Source organism: Adiantum capillus-veneris, chromosome 1 (assembly GCF_014529385.1).
Source record: "Adiantum capillus-veneris isolate H3 chromosome 1, ASM1452938v2, whole genome shotgun sequence".
Classification (NCBI taxonomy): Eukaryota; Viridiplantae; Streptophyta; class Polypodiopsida; order Polypodiales; family Pteridaceae; genus Adiantum; species Adiantum capillus-veneris.
Window position 1 is genome coordinate 117,287,031 of NC_140931.1, and position 18,624 is coordinate 117,305,654.

The 18,624-nt window shown below is 41.6% G+C and overlaps 1 protein-coding gene across 1 annotated transcript; it reads right to left on the minus strand.

Annotated features, from left to right (window-relative positions):
- Positions 1-1,384: 1,384 nt before the first annotated feature.
- On the minus strand, positions 1,385-2,077 carry LOC147465409 (uncharacterized). The gene has a single exon (XM_086489932.1). It carries the CDS (start codon positions 2,075-2,077, stop codon positions 1,385-1,387), a length of 693 nt encoding a protein of 230 aa, XP_086346058.1.
- Between the last annotated feature and the right edge of the window lie 16,547 nt (positions 2,078-18,624).

The window sequence follows — 18,624 nt, forward strand, 5'->3', positions numbered from 1 at the left end:
CAAAATGCAATCTGTATGGAGAGAATTTTGGTAAGTTCTAAGACATGAAATTTAGTAAAATTTCAAGCTGTTTGACAAAAAAATCATATAATTATTATATCTTTTTGTAGAGATGGCCTTTTTTATGTTTATAAAAGCCAAGTGCTAGCACTTAGGGTTACAAAACAATGGAATGCAATTCAAAGATAAGTTTCAAGTCACGTGCAAGCTATAGATATAATTTCATACTTGAGTACGTGCCAAATAAGAGCAAAATTTTGGTGTTCCAAAGGTCCCCTCATGAAATTGGTACTATTCTAGGGCAATTTGACAACTACAAATGACTTTATATGTTTAAACCAAGAAACTACATATTTTTTGGGCTCCTTAACTTAATTAAATCTCGTTGCTTGAACTCTATCTTGATTTTTTTATCGTGCAAAAACTCTTGAAAATCTTGAGTTCTCCATAATAACATTGAAACCAAGGTTTTAGGCACCCCAATTGTGTATGTACCATGTAATTTGATACATTTAGTTGATTTACATGGAAAGTTTGATATTATTTGAGGTTTTGAATGGTATGTCTCAAGAATGAAAATATGAAAGTTTTCTCTTATGCAGTTTTGAATATTAAAATGATCCAATAATTGTTGCATACCAAAGCCCTTCTACTTGCCAGCTTGAGTGCTCAGTGGAAAGGGCAAGCAATGTATCACCTTTTAAAACTCACAAATGCATCAAAAACGTATTTTTCTTTGAATACAACGATATGCTTAAAATGACCAGATCAAACACATGGAACTTTCCATTATTTTATATACTCCAAACTCATTTTTTTTACACATGAAACTTTCAATTATCTATAGAGAAATTGTGGAAAAGTCACCTAAAATTTTCTACAAAGTCGCTTCATTTTTTTTTGAGCTTATAAAGGGGATTTCTTCAAAGCGTCAATTGCAGTCTTATGAGGGTCAACTTGATGAGTATAGTTCTTGATCATGATAGATTCTTAAATGCAAGGTTATATTTTTAAAAGACCCTCTAACTAACATATTTAATTAAACCTATCAAGAAAGTTTTCTTAAATAAACCGTCTAATGCAAGTAGCATTTAATTTAAATTTTGTTAAAAAATGACACTTACAGTGTCCTGTTTTGGTTCCAAACTAGTGTTAAACAATACATTGGTTGAAGCCACAATTCATGCCAATGGGAAAAACACTTTTATGGGCTCAATGATTGCTATTAATAAGATCACCATCCTGGTTTCTATTGTCAAGGCATGAAGTTCCAGTTTAAAGGCAAAAGACTAAAGAAACTACGATATTTTCAATTGCATATCCTTCTTTGTTATGGTTCTTGATCAATGTGATAGTGCTTGTTTATTTCTTTGTAAACTTGTGACTACAAATCTAATTCATAATGCATTATATTTCCAGAATAATCCTCCTCCAAATCACCAACAGTCTCTTCCATAACAATTCTTTTGCTTGCAGTTTGTGGAGGAAGCAAGGACAGTGCTTCGTTGTGAAGGGGAGATGGGCCATGGCTCTTTGGATGAAGAAAGGTTTCTGTCTCAATCTCTAGGCCAGTCATTCCAGGGAGGGTTGCTCTAGGCAGGATAGGTGGGCGTTGCCTGTGCGATCGAGAATTGGTGGATGGAGATCTTGGACTATGTGGAAAGAATGACTTGGTCTGTATTTGTGGTCCATCTTGTAGGCAATGGGCAGTGGCTTGAGATGCTGGTTTAGACGTGGAGAGCGGTGTATGGGAGTGTGTGGGTCCACTGAATAAGTATCGAGAAGGGGTGGAATGGGACATTATATTGATGGGGGTGGAAGGTGACGCAGCTGCTGTGGGCAAAGAATTGAAGGGGGTGGTGGGAGTGGGGGTCCGTTTATAGAAGTTCATGAGGAAAGGTGGTATGGAAAAGGGAGCCTCACCGTTGTTGCCATCACCATTATTGGCGGCGCAGCAATTGAACTGCGCAAGCAGAACATAGGGAACATTAGAGAGAGAGAGAGAGAGAGAGAGAGAGAGAGAGAGAGAATCTTCTCCGTCTGTGTAGGGCCTTGCCTTCTCTGCTGCTGTTTTCATGTCTCTGCGTGCGGATGCGTCTATTGCGCCGCCACACCACCTTCTAGCATTCAGGCCGTCCGCCCAGAGTAGGGTGAACTTTGAATCTCTTTTAAGCGAGCGTTCGGTCCTTCCGGCCTGCGAACCAATTCTTATGGACCACACACTGATTCAACCTTGGATAGGTTCGCCTCAAAATCCCAACGCTACCCACCTCAGCCAGTTGCTTTCGGTGTTGGCATTTAGTAGGTACTAGCTGAATTTATTAAAAAATAGATCACTGGTAGAGATAGATTCTCTCTTATTTTTTGATTTTTTGAAATTGGGGGGCAGAGCGAAGACATCATAGCTAGATGGGTGCAAGTAGGAGGCAGAGGGGGATGAGGCATGAGCAAGAGACGGAGAAGGGGACAGAGCTGCATGTCATGTGCACGAGCAGGGGAACCAAGATCTAGGGTACTTTTTTAAGATTTGATGTTCGGGATTACTCGAATCTCTTGCCTATTTTGTTGAAAGGGAGGGAGCTTTAGATAATGCGTTGCTTTAGGAGGAATCTTCACATGATTCCTCATAATCATGAGCTGGGAAGAAAAGCTAGTAGGCATTAAAGATACAAGTGAACATATACTCCCTATTGCCCGATGTTGTTGACAAAAGGAGAGGTATTGCTCAAACCCCCCCCCCCCCCCCCCCCCCCCCAACACACACACACACACACATATATATATATATATATCTATATATATATATATATATATATATATATATCAAGGAGGCTTTGGAACCATAGCAAGATTATGTCAACATTCACAATAATAAAATACTAAAAAAAAAAGGGGGAGAGAGAGAGAGAGAGATGAAGTAAAATGTTTACTTCTATGTGTTAAAGTCTAAAGGACTCGACAAAGGACCTATATGAACAAAAATAACATCATCATGATATGTTCTAAAATCGAATACAAATATATATATATATATATATATAGAGAGAGAGAGAGAGAGAGAGAGAGTGTAATATAAGATCAAAGTATAATTAAACAAGTACACTACTAGAGAGAAATGACACCCAATTTCCCAAAGCATAATATCCTACATGGATTGCGACAATACGCACCACCATATAAACTCTTTCATGGGCCATTGCATGCATTTCAACATCAATCTCATCCTTTTATTGCAAACCTCATAGGATTGACTCTTATACCGACGGTTGTACCGACTGCTGTACCGATGCATGTTTAGAGTCATATACCGATGCCTATTCCAAGAGTCATACTGACATCACCTACAAAACCAAAACAAGTGGCTTCTCTCTACGTTTTTTGCCCCATTTGTTCTAAATCTGCCTTTCTCTCCACACCAACCCTCTTAGCTATGGAACACAAATCCAACCAAGAGTCATGCTCCAATGCTTAAGCTTTCCATCTTCTCCATCTTCATTACTATGCTATTATGTATGCTAAGCAAGAAAAGTGATGATAAGTGAGGAACTATTTCTTTCTCCTATGAATGTTCCTTATTCCTATTTCCACCCTCATTCCCCGCTAGCTCTCTCAACCTTTGAAGGTGTTTGAGGCCTTGGGACTAAGGTTGGGGATGCCATAATGCTTTTTACAAAGTCTATGTTATGCTCATGATGCATGAAGATTTGCATCACCTATGTCACAAGAAACACAAATATTGTATTGATCCAAGTCTCTCTTGATGGGAGAGTCTGTAATACAAAAGCCTATCGGAGGGGGGACCAACTCCACATAAATCGGATTCTCAAATGTTGTCAAGTTCTTTAAACTCTCTCTCTTGCAAAAGTATTGGGCATGCCAAGTTAATTAAGTATCATGGTTAAGTTGCTACTACTAAATAAGTTCATCATCTATGTTCTCAAAGTAGTCTCACAAAAATTCTCTCTCTAATTCTCCTAAATTTCGCTATTCTCAAAGTTCATAGGCCATTTCCATTATATTGGTATCAAAGCTATTGGTTTCTCTTTTCTTGCTTAAGAAGAGAGGTCCTTAAGTTGTCCATGAAATGTTGGGCCTGTTTATTGCAATAGGGTAAGTGGGACAGGGATCTATTATCTTGGTTGAGAAGAACTTAGTTTGAGGTACATCTTTGGGAGCTATAGTCTTAATAATGGAGCCTCTCGGGCTTGCCTTTGGCTTAACCATTATTGAGCTACAAGCAAGCTCAACAGGAACCATAATCAACCGAGTAATGTTAAACCCTCTCCACTAGTATTTGCAATCAACAGTGTCTAAATCACGGGTGTGGCTGCTTGAGAACTGATTTTCAAAGGTAAAGAAGAGTAGTGGCTAAGGTTTTGAGGGTACCAAATCACAAAGTAATTTATACATAGGTTTAATTAGCATGGTTAACAATAACCAAGAGAGTAGAATTAACATTGATAACTTTGATTTTGCACATGAAGGTGCTAATGATGATGCCCCCATGTTTGTTTATCTTGCTACTAGGTTGCAGCAAGCTATGGGCAACCCTAATTACTCAACAACTTCGTGCTTATGGGATTTCCCTTCCTCTCCAAGAGGAGAGAGAGCTTAGGAGACCTCTTAGACCCCCAAAAGAATACTCTCTCCCATAAGAGAGGAGGAATCCAAAGAACAAGAAAGAAACGAATCCCTAAGTTCCTCTGAAGATGTGGCTCCACGAAGACGGTGGTCTAGACGATCGCCAACTCCTCCCAAGAGGAAACGGTCAACCCATAGTCCTTCTCATCATCACTCCAAAAGGGAAGAGAGTAAACAAAGGAAGAAAAGGGTAAGAAAGAGGTCACCCTGTTCTCCTTCTTCTTCACCTTCCTCCTCTTTCCACAAATGCTATAGCTATTCTCCTAGACAATACAAGTGGGGAGGACATCACAAATCTTACCCTACATGACAAAGGTCCCAAAAACTCAAGAAGTTCAAATAGGGAGGAAAGAATATCTCTTTTCTCACCTATGATGGTACCTTTGGTGCCACCGACAAAGTATTGGCCTTCATCCAATAGTTTGATGAATCCTATGGAGACGAGGGCTTCACGGAGTCCTCCAAGCTACACCGTGTAGCTATGCACTTCCAGAAGTCTGATTTTCAATGGTGGGCTAGCCTTTGTGGCAATGGCGAAGCCCCAAAGACATGGAAAACTCTTTGAGTTTCCATCATAAAGCACTTCCTTACAAGCGATGCAAAGGACAAAGTGCTTACCAAATGGTGGAGTTTGAAGCTTCTCTCCCATGAGTCTATCCACAAATATGTGGACATATTTTGGTGTTTACATCTCAAAGCTATTATCTTTCAAAAGATAGACTTCGCTGAGTAGAAGAAATGTCAATCCAAAGGAAAGAAAAGACAAAAGTGATGCAAAGGGGAAAACCAATGCCCAAAATTCTTCCCAAGGCAATTCCAACAACAACAACAACAATTGGTCCAAGGAGAAGAGAGTTTAGAAAGTTAAAAATAAACTCTCTCCTGAAGAGCTTGAAGCTTTTCTCAAGGACCACAAATGTTTTAAGTGTGGGGAGCAAGGACGTGTGTAAGACAAGGGGAACTATAACTTAGGAGTCCACCACCCAACCACCCACTATACAGCATAGCCCCTGGCCCTTTGCCCTAGTTGGACTCCCTTTCCACACTACCTAGCCCGGCCCTGCCCTTGTCTAGTCTGGCCTTAAGGGCCAGGGGCTATGCTATATAGTGGGTGGTCGGGTGGTGGACTCTTAGGTTCTAGTTCCCCTTGTCTTACATTGGTATCAAGAGCAAGGTTCCTTTTTTGGAGAAAGGCATAATTGTGGAGGAGAGGAGCCACACAATTGTGCATGCTTTTGTGAATGTTGGGGTCAAGGGGGCGTGGAGCATCCCTCCTGTGAGGAGGACGACAAGGTCAGCACGTCGTGGGCAACGCCCCTTGCAAGGAGGAGCCGCCGAGGCGGACTTGCACCAAAAGCGTTACTTGCGGGCTCTACGGCTGCACGCCGGGTAGGGTAGGACTTCACGTCACTGGGCCGGAGCCCCTACCTCAACATAGTGAGCTCCACGGCGATGGCGATCTTCTGCGTGCTGCTTTGAGCGGCCACAGCCGACTATGGACTTCTTTTTTCCCACTTAAGGGTACCCAACCCCCTTGGGGTTAGTGGCCATACCCAGAATTCAAACATAAGGGGTGGTACCCACAGTAGGGTATCCCACCCCCTTACTCCACGTGCGGATTCGGCAAGGTCGGAAGGTGCGGCATAGCATTGAAGAGGCCAGCAAAAAATTTGAGCCAAATTTTCTGCATATTACGCACAAACTCAGAGTTTTCAAGAACACCACTTCAACGGAGTTCAAGTACAATGTTTTGGTAAAATCAATTACCAATTTCAAGTCTAATTGATTTGGCTATCAAGAACTTGTGGAATTCCATATACGGCGGACAATTCGAATCACTCTCCACTGGGATACTATCGATTTTGACGGAATTAGCAAGGCTAATTACACTTTGCGAGTGCTCTCAATATCAGGTATTTTTTCTGACTACTCCTTGCACCGCACTGTGTCACCATGGATTTGGATATCAATATGACCTTCGATTTTGAGCAAAGTATGCCTAATCCTGCTAATGATGGCCCACGGCCGGATCCTCTCAAGGAGAGTACCCACGACGCTACGACAGGTGATGATACTTATGAATTGCTTGATATTCAAGAATTCTGTGCACTTCAGACACGCATGACAGTCATCGATGAAAATTTTAAAGCTTTAAATGAAAATGTTACTAAACTATCCACATTAGTAATTCAATTAATGCAATTGCAATCCAAGAGTCCTGCTGACATGCACATGCATGAGTACGTTGCTACACAAAGACAAGGCACTTCTAATCTAGGGTAAGGCCCAAATGTTGATACGTTGCATACTCTCACTGCAAAAGAGGTGGATTAATTTTTGAAAAACACAAAACCACCGATTTTTAAGGGAGAAGACCGAGACCGCAATAAGGATGCAGTGAATATCTTTCTCAGCAAATGGGATGGAATTCACGCCTTACGGCGTACTTCGGACGCAATCAGAGCCCTGCAAACGAGCTTAACTCTGGAAGGTGTTAAGGCGGTTACGCCGCTAGCGGAAGCTAAATAGCGAGAACTCAACCAACAACAGAATTTGTCAGACGAGGACGGAGCTTGACCCGCAGGCGCATGGAAACAACTAGGTGGGTGTCAAATCACCTACTCGACCTTCTAATGACAATCACTACTAAGGAAATCAAATCTAAGTTCTAAAATACGCAAGTGACTGAAATCCGTACTACGAACGAATGATATATGAAACAGGATCTAGAATCATTGAATCGATCTCAAACTCAAGGGGAAGTCTATACACTAGGTAAGAACAACACCCTAAAGACTTGAACTGCAAAATCAACCTATAACCACTCCGTGCGGTAAACGCGTATGAAGACAGGCCGAAAAATACAGGTGATCAAAACTTGACCCCGATGGTACTAATGTGTAGCTCTACTCGTTGTGGTTCTATAGATATGTTGCATGCTCCATTCCGACACACGAGTTGGAAGAAAACTCACACCGAAGCTCGTATGAACTTACCACACATAGAAGCCGATAGCGCGCACTCTTGGTATCTGTGCATAGCTCTCGCCGTTGCTAACACAATGGCGGTGTCGCTTCTCCAATGGTGGCTCCGTAGCTCGTGTAGCAAGTAGATAAGACTCTCTCTCTCTCTCTCTCTCTCTCTCTCTCTCTCTCTCTCTCTCTCTCTCTCTCTCTCTCTCTCTCTCTCTCAGACACAGTCACGGCGCTCAAAAAACTCACTTTGATTAATAATCTCCCCTTAGGTTACAAAAACTTTGGCTTATATACCTTAGCCTTGGAGGTGAGAACATCTCTAACTAATTACATCAGCAAGTGAAATTACTTCGGGATTACAAGCTGGAAACCCAATTGAGTCCCGTTGCTTAATGAATGGCTCAAATCAAAATTAATGTCGGAAAGACATTTATTACAATCAATGGTTACAAAATGATGAGTGTGAGAAAAAATGTGGGTGTGATCCTCTGCTGGCTCAACACTCCCCCCCTCCGCGTTCATGTCGTCCCTGACATGAAATTTATGCTTGGTCAATAAAGTCCTATCGTCTTGAGCATCTGCAAATGTGATTCGTATCATAGGTTGCCGATGGTCAAGGTTGGGCCGAATATTTTGCTTTCGTGGGTGAAAAAGCCGGTGTAGAAAGCTTCTTCGAATGTTTGCATGTGGAAGCTAGGCAAAAACATAATCCTTTGGTATAGGAGGTGTAACACTTTTGGAGAAGGCTGCAATGAAAGATCGTACATCATATCAGTCACGTGTCGGCCGTCGATAGTAGACTTGAGGTCGTGGCTTTATCTGGCTCGAACACTTCAATGCAAGCTAAGAGAGTCCTGCAGATTTTCTTGAGCATTTGACATGAAAGGTCAGGAGAGCCAGTAAAGAGCTTGATGGTGCCCGTTAGGGTTTTCACCATGTAGGCTTTACCTATTCTCTCTCCTACCTTTGGTCCTGGCATCCTGGGATAATTAAGCCAATTTGGCTTCTTTTCTGCAATCCTGCCATGCTCTTTCCAGTTTCTGACTCTTGGCACCGGGCAGAAGGTTGCATCCTCCCGAATCTCCTTTGGTGCCTACACCAAGTAGATGAGGTAGGCTGGGTATTTGTTCAGCCAACCTTTCCTCCATCTAGGTTGTGAATCTACTATCTTCTTTGATTGTTCCTCCTTTGTGATGTCGCCTTCGTAAAGAGCGACATACTGCTCCTCCTCTATTCTCTTTTTCGTCTTTAGCACTTCAAATTTCATCAAAGGGAAAGGCAGGCTGGGTTGCATCCACTGTTCATGGAGCACTTTTGTGTCTAGTCCCTGAAGTCTAATGGAGATTAGGAGTCTCCTCTCCCATTCCATTTCCGCCTTGGCACTCTCCTCTGCTGACGTTTCTATTTGGTCATGGAGCCTTTGTTCTTCTTCTTCAGAGATTCTTGAAGTCGAGGCCACCTCTTGAGTTGGGGCTGGATCTTCAATTGTGGTTGTCTCTCCAGTTTCTGGTAGCTCTATGGCTGCTCCACGTGATTCTTCTTGTGGTGTCTCTGTCTCTCTTCTTTGTTGCTCTTGTAGATCTTGGAGCTGTTTGCGGAGGGCCTCATTCTCTGTCCGTAGTGTTTGATTCCTTAGCCGCCTCCAACTCATCCTCTATCCGCTCCCTTGCTTCATGTGCACTTGTTACTTCTCTTGAAGCCTCGGCTAGCTAGAGTATCAAGCCGTCTCTCTCGTTTTCCGCGTCATAGAGTGATGCTTTATGACTTTCAGATTCAGTCATAGCATTCTCTAATTTTCTCTGCAACTCCGCTTCCCTTTGTTTGGCTGTCTCAATCTCTACTTCCTTTGCCTTGGACCTTTCTTTTATCTTGCTGAGCAGTTCATGCACCGTGTGCATGTCTTTTTCATCATCATCTGTCAACTCTAAAGCTCTTTTCGCCACGACCTCCACTGGCTTTGGCTCTTCTAGTACTTTCGGTTCGTCCAGTTTCTCTTCACTTTCTTTTTTACTCTTCGTTTTTTCCTCCGTTCCTCTCCGTTCATCTTGTTTTTGTAGGGTGATCCCATAAACTGCCTCAAGGGCCTCTTCTTCGGTGTATCCTATCTCTACCAGATCCTCATAATCATTTCTCTTTTGCTGAGCTGGATCTATCTTCTTTTCTTTGGTCTCAGCCTCTGGCTTTTCCAAATCATCTGTGTCCACCTCTAATGTGGTCTCCTCCACAATTTTTTCCGTCTTCTTAGGGCTTGGTACATCAGTCATAGAGGGATATCTGTCCTCAGCTCCCTTGGCTTTCCCTTTGTCGGCTTCCCCATCTTTCTCTTGAGGCTCAGTAGACTCATCTACTTTCCTTTTCCCCTTGTCGTCTTTTTTCAGCTCAGCTTTTAATTGTTGTACCTCCTCTTCAGTGTATGGCTCGACAGGTTGCTGCTCCAGAATAGCCTCTAACTCCTCATAAGCTTTAATATATTGATCAATATGTGGCCTGGCTGAGCTAGTTCCGACTTTAGTGGGGTCTGGCACCCACTTTTCTTCAAAGTCACCCTTTAGAGCTCTTTCCGCTCTAAACTGCTCCACTAGTCTTTCCATTCTTGCCGCCTTCTGACTTTTGGTTTGCTTGGGAGCAACCTTCTTCTTTACTTTCTTCTTAAGCAGCTCGTCCACATCCTCATCAGGTTCTGAAACTACTTCTAGTTTCCGGCGTGCTCTTGTGGATGCCCTCTTGGATACTTTGGGCTGTTATTCCTCCTCGTCGGCTTCTCTAAGCCACTCATTCTGGGAGGGAACCTTTGGCCACTGATCTCTAGCTCCAATAGCTTCATAAGCTATTCTTGTCAGAATTTCCGCCCCTCCTATGTACTTTGGCTTCTCGTTGTGCATGGCAATTACTTGCTCGTGGATGTGTTGAGCGTAATTCACCTCTTTTGGCATATTTCTCTTTAATGCCCATGTGATGGTGGTCGCAATGGCATGGGGTGGTGTCGTATACTCTTGCAGTCTTTTACTGCAAACATGAAGAAATTGGTTGTACAGTCGGCAAAGGGTTGCCGCTCTTGGGTCCGCCATATCTCCATAGGTTGCATTCTGCTTCTTGGGCCCATAGACCTCTATGGCCTCCCTTCTTTCCCTGACCGAGCTCCCTTTGTTGTGCAGCTTCAATGCATCTGCAATGAGCTGTGGAGTGATCTGTACTTCTACTTTCTCTCCATCCATGGCTGTCAATGTGGCTTTTCCATCCTTCTGAATGGATGTTGCCAACTCGTACACTCTTCTTGTATCCACACCTGATGGTCTCGAGGTGAAGAAATTGTGCAAGTCTGCCCTTTCCAGGTACCTGCTGATGTCTTCTGACCTGCTATAATCTACCAATTCCTATGGGATCATCGGTACATCCACCGCTTGCCCTTAAGGATCTCTGAAAGTCCCCTAGTAGATCTTTATTCCCTCTTTCTCCAATAATGCTTCCTCCACCCAAGTTTTGGTTGGCTTGAGGGTTTCTGCTGGAATTTCAAATGGTTCCGCTTCTGCAATAGCATCTTTGATTGTTGGTCTTTTTCTCTTCGTTGCTGATGACTTGGTGGAATCCATGGATCCTGTAACTCCAATTTCAGAAGTTAGCGTCTTTTTAGTACTGAAAGCCGAAATGAAGCTTTTAACTATCCAAATGACTCAAAAATTGAAACATGAGCTATTCAGGGCCTAAGGATGCAAGATAGGTGAAAAAAATATGCAAAATGGGCTCAAAATCATGCTGGAGACATCATACGCGTATGATGTCTTTTGTGTCAAAATGACTTCATATTGGTTGTGCTTGTAGCTGATAGTGTATACATGATTATCATATGCTTGGATTTGAGTTTGGATCCCATTTGGTCAAGTTTTGGCCAATTTAGTCCAGTTCCGGCTCTTGGCAAAATTTTGAAAGGGAATTGGATTTTATGATCCAAATTGGATAAAACTTGGTGGTTCACTTTCAAATGGCATGTAGATCACTTCTGTTTGGTGGTTGAAGCCCTGAGGTGCCAAAATCACATGGTGAGACATCATACGCGTATGATGTCTTTTAGTGTATTTTTGGACCAAATTTCTCTATAAGCTTGGATTTGGCTTTAGATAGGCTCATTCAGTGGATTTATGAAGTTTGGATAGATTTTGGGCTAAAAATGGCTCTGGAGACATCATACGTGTATGATGTCTTTTTCATCAATTTTGCATGGGATTGGTTCTGTGGACTCCCCATGTACTAGTGAACGACTGTCTCTACTCAAATCTTGGTTTGGACTTGAGTATGTTGGATTTGGGCCAAAAATAGGCTTTAGGTGAAGGATTTTCCCTTAATTGGGCTAATGGGGTGATCCTCTTGACCAAATGGTTCCAAATTTCATATGTAGCATGTATTAGATATATATAATGGATGTATGATGACAAATGAGCAGTTTTGGCTCTGTAAGTGCAAATAGACATCATACGCGTATGATGTCTTTTGCATCAAAATGGTGCTTTTTGGTTCCAGATAGCTTGTAGATGTGTTTAACAACAACCCTACAAAGTTTCAATGAGTTTGGAGTTATTTTGACAAAATTAGGACCAAAAATCAATTTTATGGCCTACTTTGCGTCTTTTTGGTTTTCCTTGGGTTTTCTAACTCCAATTCTCATGATACTTGGTTCATAGGATGTGATTAACATGTGGAATGAGGCTATGCACTCAAATGTTGAAATGGATGTGAAATTCATGCTGTGAGACATCATACGCGTATGATGTCTTTTCTTGAAATGTTGGTCTTTTTGTGCAAAGAATGCTTTGTGCTAGTGCCCTAAGCCCTGCTAACTAGTTTTCAACTTAAAAAGTCATCAGTTTAGCTAAAAAGCCCCCTTATAGGCATTTCAGTCTCCGAAGTCGTCTTTTTGCCTTGGAGTTGAATTTCTTCAACTTTTCTTCTCGAGAGTTGCATTTCCAGCTCATTGGATATGTTGTGAAGCCATCTATTTGGTTGAACTTGACTTTGGCTCCCCGTTCTCCATCTTTCTCCTTTTGGTTGCCCGAAAGCGTCTTTTTCACCATCGGTAAGTGAATCAGCTTTCTTTTGGGTTTTGCTTGCAAACATAAGTCATCCATGTATATTTGAAGCTGCTTGTGAAGTTTCATTTCATTCGGTCGTCAATTTCAGCCGTTATGCCAAAATGACGCTTTGTGTGTCTGTCGTCGAATCGGTTGTTTTGACCACTTTTGGTGGTCCAAACCTGGAGATACTCCATGGTTGCATTGCCCTCGATGTTGTTAAGCTTCCTGAGAAGTTTTGTGTCGTTTCGACAACTTTTTCCTGTTTGCCTCTTGCAGGCTCTGTTGACCTAGGGTTGTTCCAGTCGTTCTTTCTCGAGCTTTGAGTGTTAGAAACCCATCTTCTATACTAGGGTAACCCACCTATAAGTTCTTGCAAGGTTTGGTTAGGCGGTTGTGCCACTACCTAGCATTCTACCGCATTCCCCGTCTGCTCTTGTTTCTTGGTTTTGGTCAGTTTTCGCGACAAAAGTTAATGATAAGCATCAAAAGCTTATGGCAACGAGTCTACCTCTCATGTCTGGTGTCCTCTGAGCTCTCGTAGCAGTCATAGAAGGCTGTAGAAGGTTGGATGCTCCTGTGTGCTCTTTGCTCTCTCCAAGAAGGTAATAGTGGAAATGAGCTTGAAAGTGATGTGAAAAATACTTAACTTCGGACTTCCCGGTTCACTTGCCACCAAATTTGTCATGTGCTCCTATCTCGTTGTGAGATGCGCTTTAGGATCTAAAATTTCCCAAATCGGACTCCGTTTGACCTGTTTTCTTAGAATTCCGTCCACTTGCCAAAATTCTACCGTTTCGGACTTTCCGCAACTTTTTCAGAATTGTACTCAATTTTTACCATGGGTTGCCCTTGTCATTAGGATCATCACCATCTATTCTTTTCTTTTTTCCGATCTCATTTCACCTGCTTTTTTTATTTTTCTTTTACTTTTATTAAGAAAATCATAAAAAATAAAGGAAAATAGCAAATTGAAGCCAAAAAAAATCCAAACATACACAATAAATAGCTGGTAACCCTGTGTATATGAATATACACTTATTTGTGATTTCTGGACTTGGATTACCTCTTTTTAGCTCCAAAAACACTCTTATTTAGTGATATTTACACGTCTAGAGACCCAAATTCATCATTTGATCTCTTCTTGTTGCAAAACAAGGTATATAAGGGCATAAATATTATCAATATCCGCAATCAAACATAAAAATTGCAAAATCATGTAAGACACTGCCCTTGTAATATAATTTTTGTTTTTCTTTGTTTTTGTCGCTTGTAGCTGCTTTGTAGCTCCTGTATACCTGTATACCTCCCCCCCTCCTAGTCTGAGTCCTCCTGGACGACTATGAAGTGTCTGTGGGCGAAGCATTGTAGTTGTTTTGGTCATAAGTTCCCAATGCAATTGTAGAGCGATGATACAACAGTCTTTCCAATAAAGCTGCTCTTTGTTTGATTGAAGGATTGGTGGTCGGGTTTTGGGTTGGTTTTGGCACTTGTAGTAGAATCAGTAGATGGATTCTTCTTTACCTTGTTGTTCTTTTTCACAATCCAAATCTGCTTCCGCTTCGCTTGTGCTTGCCACAAACTCTTTGCGACCCAAACCTGCTTTGTTCTTTGTGTTGATTTCCTCGCCTTGAAATACCTAGGAGTTTCCGTGGATTGTACTGAAGGGAGTTTTGTTTACAAATCCTTGGGATCCAAATTTGCTTGCTATAGCTTTGTGCCGTCATGAACTTCTTTGGAATCCAGATCTGTTTCACTGTCCTTGATTGTCTGGAATCACTTGTTGTCTGGTATTGAAGACTCTGTTTTCCACCTTTGTGTTCTCTGGCACAACCTTTTTTGGTCTCCATACCAACTTTGACTCCGTTTTTTCCCAAGGTTGAGCTGTTATATTATTGCTTGTCTTCCTTATCCAATGTTGAGAGTTCCTCGTCGAAGAGCAATCCAGTTGTATAGAAACTTTTGGTTGCCATTGCTTCTTCTTTTTCTCTGGTTGTTGTTTACCTTTGTTCTTGGATTCTTCCTTTGGAGTTGGCTCTGCTCCTTTGGTGAACTTAACTGATTGACTTTCACCTTCGTATTTGATAAGCACTGATTTAGAACTCCAGTCAATCATTGCATTGTATTGCTTCTGCCATGGTTGTCCTAGCAATAATGGATGTTGTGTAGCTTGGTCTTCAACCACGTAAAACATATGAGGATACACATACTGGTTAATCTGTATATGTAAAACTGTGCATCCGACAGTTTTGATTGAATTTCAGAGTAACTCTTTAACTCTTGCTTGGCAGTTTGTAATTTAGTGTCATTTGTCAATTGTCTATACAAACTGAGTGAAAGTAGGTTAGTTTGAGCTCCTGAATCCAATAGTGCTCTGGCTTTGATTTGGTTGGTTCCTACTTTGCATTCAATGATGGGTTCTTCTTTGTCATTATCCATTTCTGTTATACTGACTGCGTTTATTCGTATTGCTCCTTCATTGCGCTGTTTCTGACGCAGTAGTCTTCTTTTCTCCATTCTTTCCTTTTGCCTCGGCTTGCGCTTCCTCCACAATCTTTTTCTTTTTCTGGACACGCAGCTTTTCTTGATGTATTTTGAGAAGCATGTCTTGGGTTAGCGGCAAAAGATACTTTTTCACTCTGCATCCACTAATCCAATTGGGCATTTCTTCTCCGTCTAATGTAGCAAGCTTGACGGCTCCACTTGGTGATAGATCTTTAATCACCAGAGGTCCCATCCCTCGCTTTTTAAGCTTCTTAGCATGCTGTTTCAGAGTGTAAACTAGGACATAGTCCCAACCTTAAACTCTTTAGTCCGCACATGCTTATCAAAAAATTCCTTTTGTCGCCTTTTTTGAGCGTAGATAGAAGCTACTGCTTTTAGGCGAAGCTCGTCTAGCTTTTCCAGGTCATCTATTCTATCAGAAAGCTCGTGCCCTGTCCACTCTAGATCCTTAGCCACCCTTAAGGTTGAAATCAAGAATTCTATTGGTAAGATAGCATTTAGCCCAAAAACCATGTTATATGGGGTCGTTCCTATTGATGTTTTATATGCTAGCCTATATGCCCATAATGTTGAATGCAACTTCTGGTCCCAATCAGTTCTCGACTCAGATACAATCTTCGTAAGAACCGTGCATATGGTTTTGTTTGTTGCTTCAGCTTGTCCGTTTGCTTGTGGATGATACGGGGCTGATTTCCTATGGATTACCATGAATTCATCTAGAAGGATCTCTATCACTTCATTTATAAAATGTGTGCCTCGATCACTCACAATTTCTATTGGCAATCCATATCGTACAAAGACGTATTCATATAGAGATTGTGCCGTGGTCCTGGCATCTGCTTTTTGAGTTGCCTTTGCTTCGACCCACTTTGTTAGATAGTCTGTAGCCACAACGATGTATTGTACATGAGTCTTATATGCAGGAGGTGAAATGGGTCCGACATAATCAATCCCCCATTTGCAAAAGCTCTTGCCCCCATCATTGGTCTAAGCGGCATATCATCTCTTTTAAGTGGTACTTTGGTCCGCTGACAGTCATCACACTGTTTAACGTATTCCTCAACGTCCATATGTAATGTTGGCCACCATATTCTTGCGGCTAGGACAAGTTTTGCTATCTTATCACCTGAGAAATGGCCTCCACCTACTCCTCCATGAGCTTGCTCCAGGATTATCACATACTCAGACTCTGATGCGCAAATCCTAAGCTGGTTGTCTTTACCTCTCTTATAGAGTTGATCTCCTATTAAAGCGTAATCTCTAGCTTCTGTCTCTACAGATTTCTGACGAGCTTTTGACGTTCCTTCTGGGAAAGTTCTATTTGTGAGATATTCAACAATATACTGACTCCATTCCGGAGCTATCATTATCTGATATAATGTCGAATACTCTGCTGGCGGTTTTGATGAACATACAATACATACAGTGACATATTCATGTACGCTTTCTTTCATTCCTGGCCAATCGACTCCCAATTGTAACAAATTCCTATATGTGTTCCTTCTTGAACAATGAAATACACATTCCTGAACATGTGCTTCGCACAAATATATATTATATTCCTCAGGATTGATGCATAGTCGTAAAACATGATCATTTCCCAATTGATACAACCTTCCTGCAATCAATTGAAGATTCTTGGATTGCTGAATAGCAATATGTTTCTGGTTGTATTCTCTTCTATCAAACTCTCCTCCATAGGTTAATAAGCTAACGACATTTTGAGACCACTTCGGTATCATTTCTATGTTGAACAAGTACGCGTCTGGCATGTCGTCATCTACTCCTATAGGGTCTTCCCCATTCGTCAATCGCGAAAGATGATCAGCTCTAAGATGTGTTTTTCCTTTATTTACTACTACCGTGAAGTCGAATTCCAGTAAGATAATGAGCCATCTCACTATTCCCCTGGTATTGCATGGTTTATTCACTAGGTAGAGCAAGGCTTGGTGATCCGTAAAAAACACAAATTTGTTGGCTAGAAGATAATGCCGAAATTTCTTCACAGCATATATCATTCCTAATCCTTCTCGCTCTGTTGTGGTGTAATTCTTCTCTGCATTGTTGACCTGTCGACTGGCGTAACAGATAGGAAAATCCATGTTTCCTTCTTCTGGCTGAGCCAGAATGCATCCTATTGCATATGCCGAAGCATCTATATGCACATGGAATATCTTCTCCCAATCTAGTGATTTCAAGACTGGAGCAGTAATGAGTGCCTCTTTCAATTTTTTGAATGATTCCTCACACTCCTCTGTCCATTCAAAGTTCACTATTAGCCTGTAAAGTGGTTGGCCTATTATAGCGTACATGTAAATGAATCGTCTATAATATCCGCAATGTCCCATAAAGCTCTGTACTTGTTTCGCATTGGTTGGTCTAGGCATATCCACTATAAATTTTATATTCTCTAAATCCGTGGATATTCCGTTTTGTGAGACAATATGTCCCAGAATTCTGCCGTGTCGGACCATAAACACACATTTCTCAGGATTGAGACAAATGCGATATGTCCTACATTTCTCAAATACTTTTCTTAAGTGTTCTAGATGCTCATCTCTCAGAAGAGAATGTACACATAAGTCATCCATGTATATTTCTAGAAACAACCTTAAGTATTCTTTGAAAGCATGCGTCATCAGCCTCTGGAAGGTTGCGGGAGCATTGGTTAGACCAAAAGGCATAACCCGATAAGCATAAATTCCCCACTCCGTTGCAAAAGCTGTTTTATGTTGATCTTCCGATGCTATGGCTAGCTGGTTATATCCTGAAAAACCATCAAGAAAGGAGTATGCTGTTTTCCTTGATACACGCTCTAGAACATGATCAGTTATCGGCAGGGGATAATTGTCCCTGATTGTTGCAGCATTCACTTTCTTTAAGTTGACACACACTCGGAGTTTTCCATTCTTCTTGGGTACCACCACAATTGGAGATACCCAATCGGTGTGTTCAATCTCGTATATGAATTCAACTTCCATTAGCTTATCTATCTCTTCTTTGATTCGCTTAGCAAACGTATCATTATATGTGTATGGTCTCTGTCTGCTAGGCTTTGCATCTTGTTTTAGTGGGATTGTGTGTTGGCATATTGATGGGTCAACTCCCTTTAAGTCCTTATAAGACCATGCAAACACATCCCTGTACTCTCTGAGAAGACTCAAAAGTCTCTCTTCCTCGCCTGGAGACAAATCTGTGGCTATGTACACAGGTCTAGGTGTCTCACCTGGAGCTGCTAAATCAACTTTTTTTGCATCCTCCGGTCCGTCATAAGATTTGTTCTCCTTTCTCTCTCGAATAGGTTGGGTTAATACCACCTTCCTATCCTCTATTGTGAATTTCCTGTAGTGAGAGGGAACATCCATGTTTTCCTTGATTTTGGCGTTTTCGTCCTCTCCACTCTCAATTTCTGTCGTCCAAACTTCTTTCAGAGTTTTCTT

Excerpts from the sequence above, each read along its gene's own strand:
- LOC147465409 (XM_086489932.1), bottom strand. The coding sequence starts at position 2,077 with ATGAAAACAGCAGCAGAGAAGGCAAGGCCCTACACAGACGGAGAAGAT.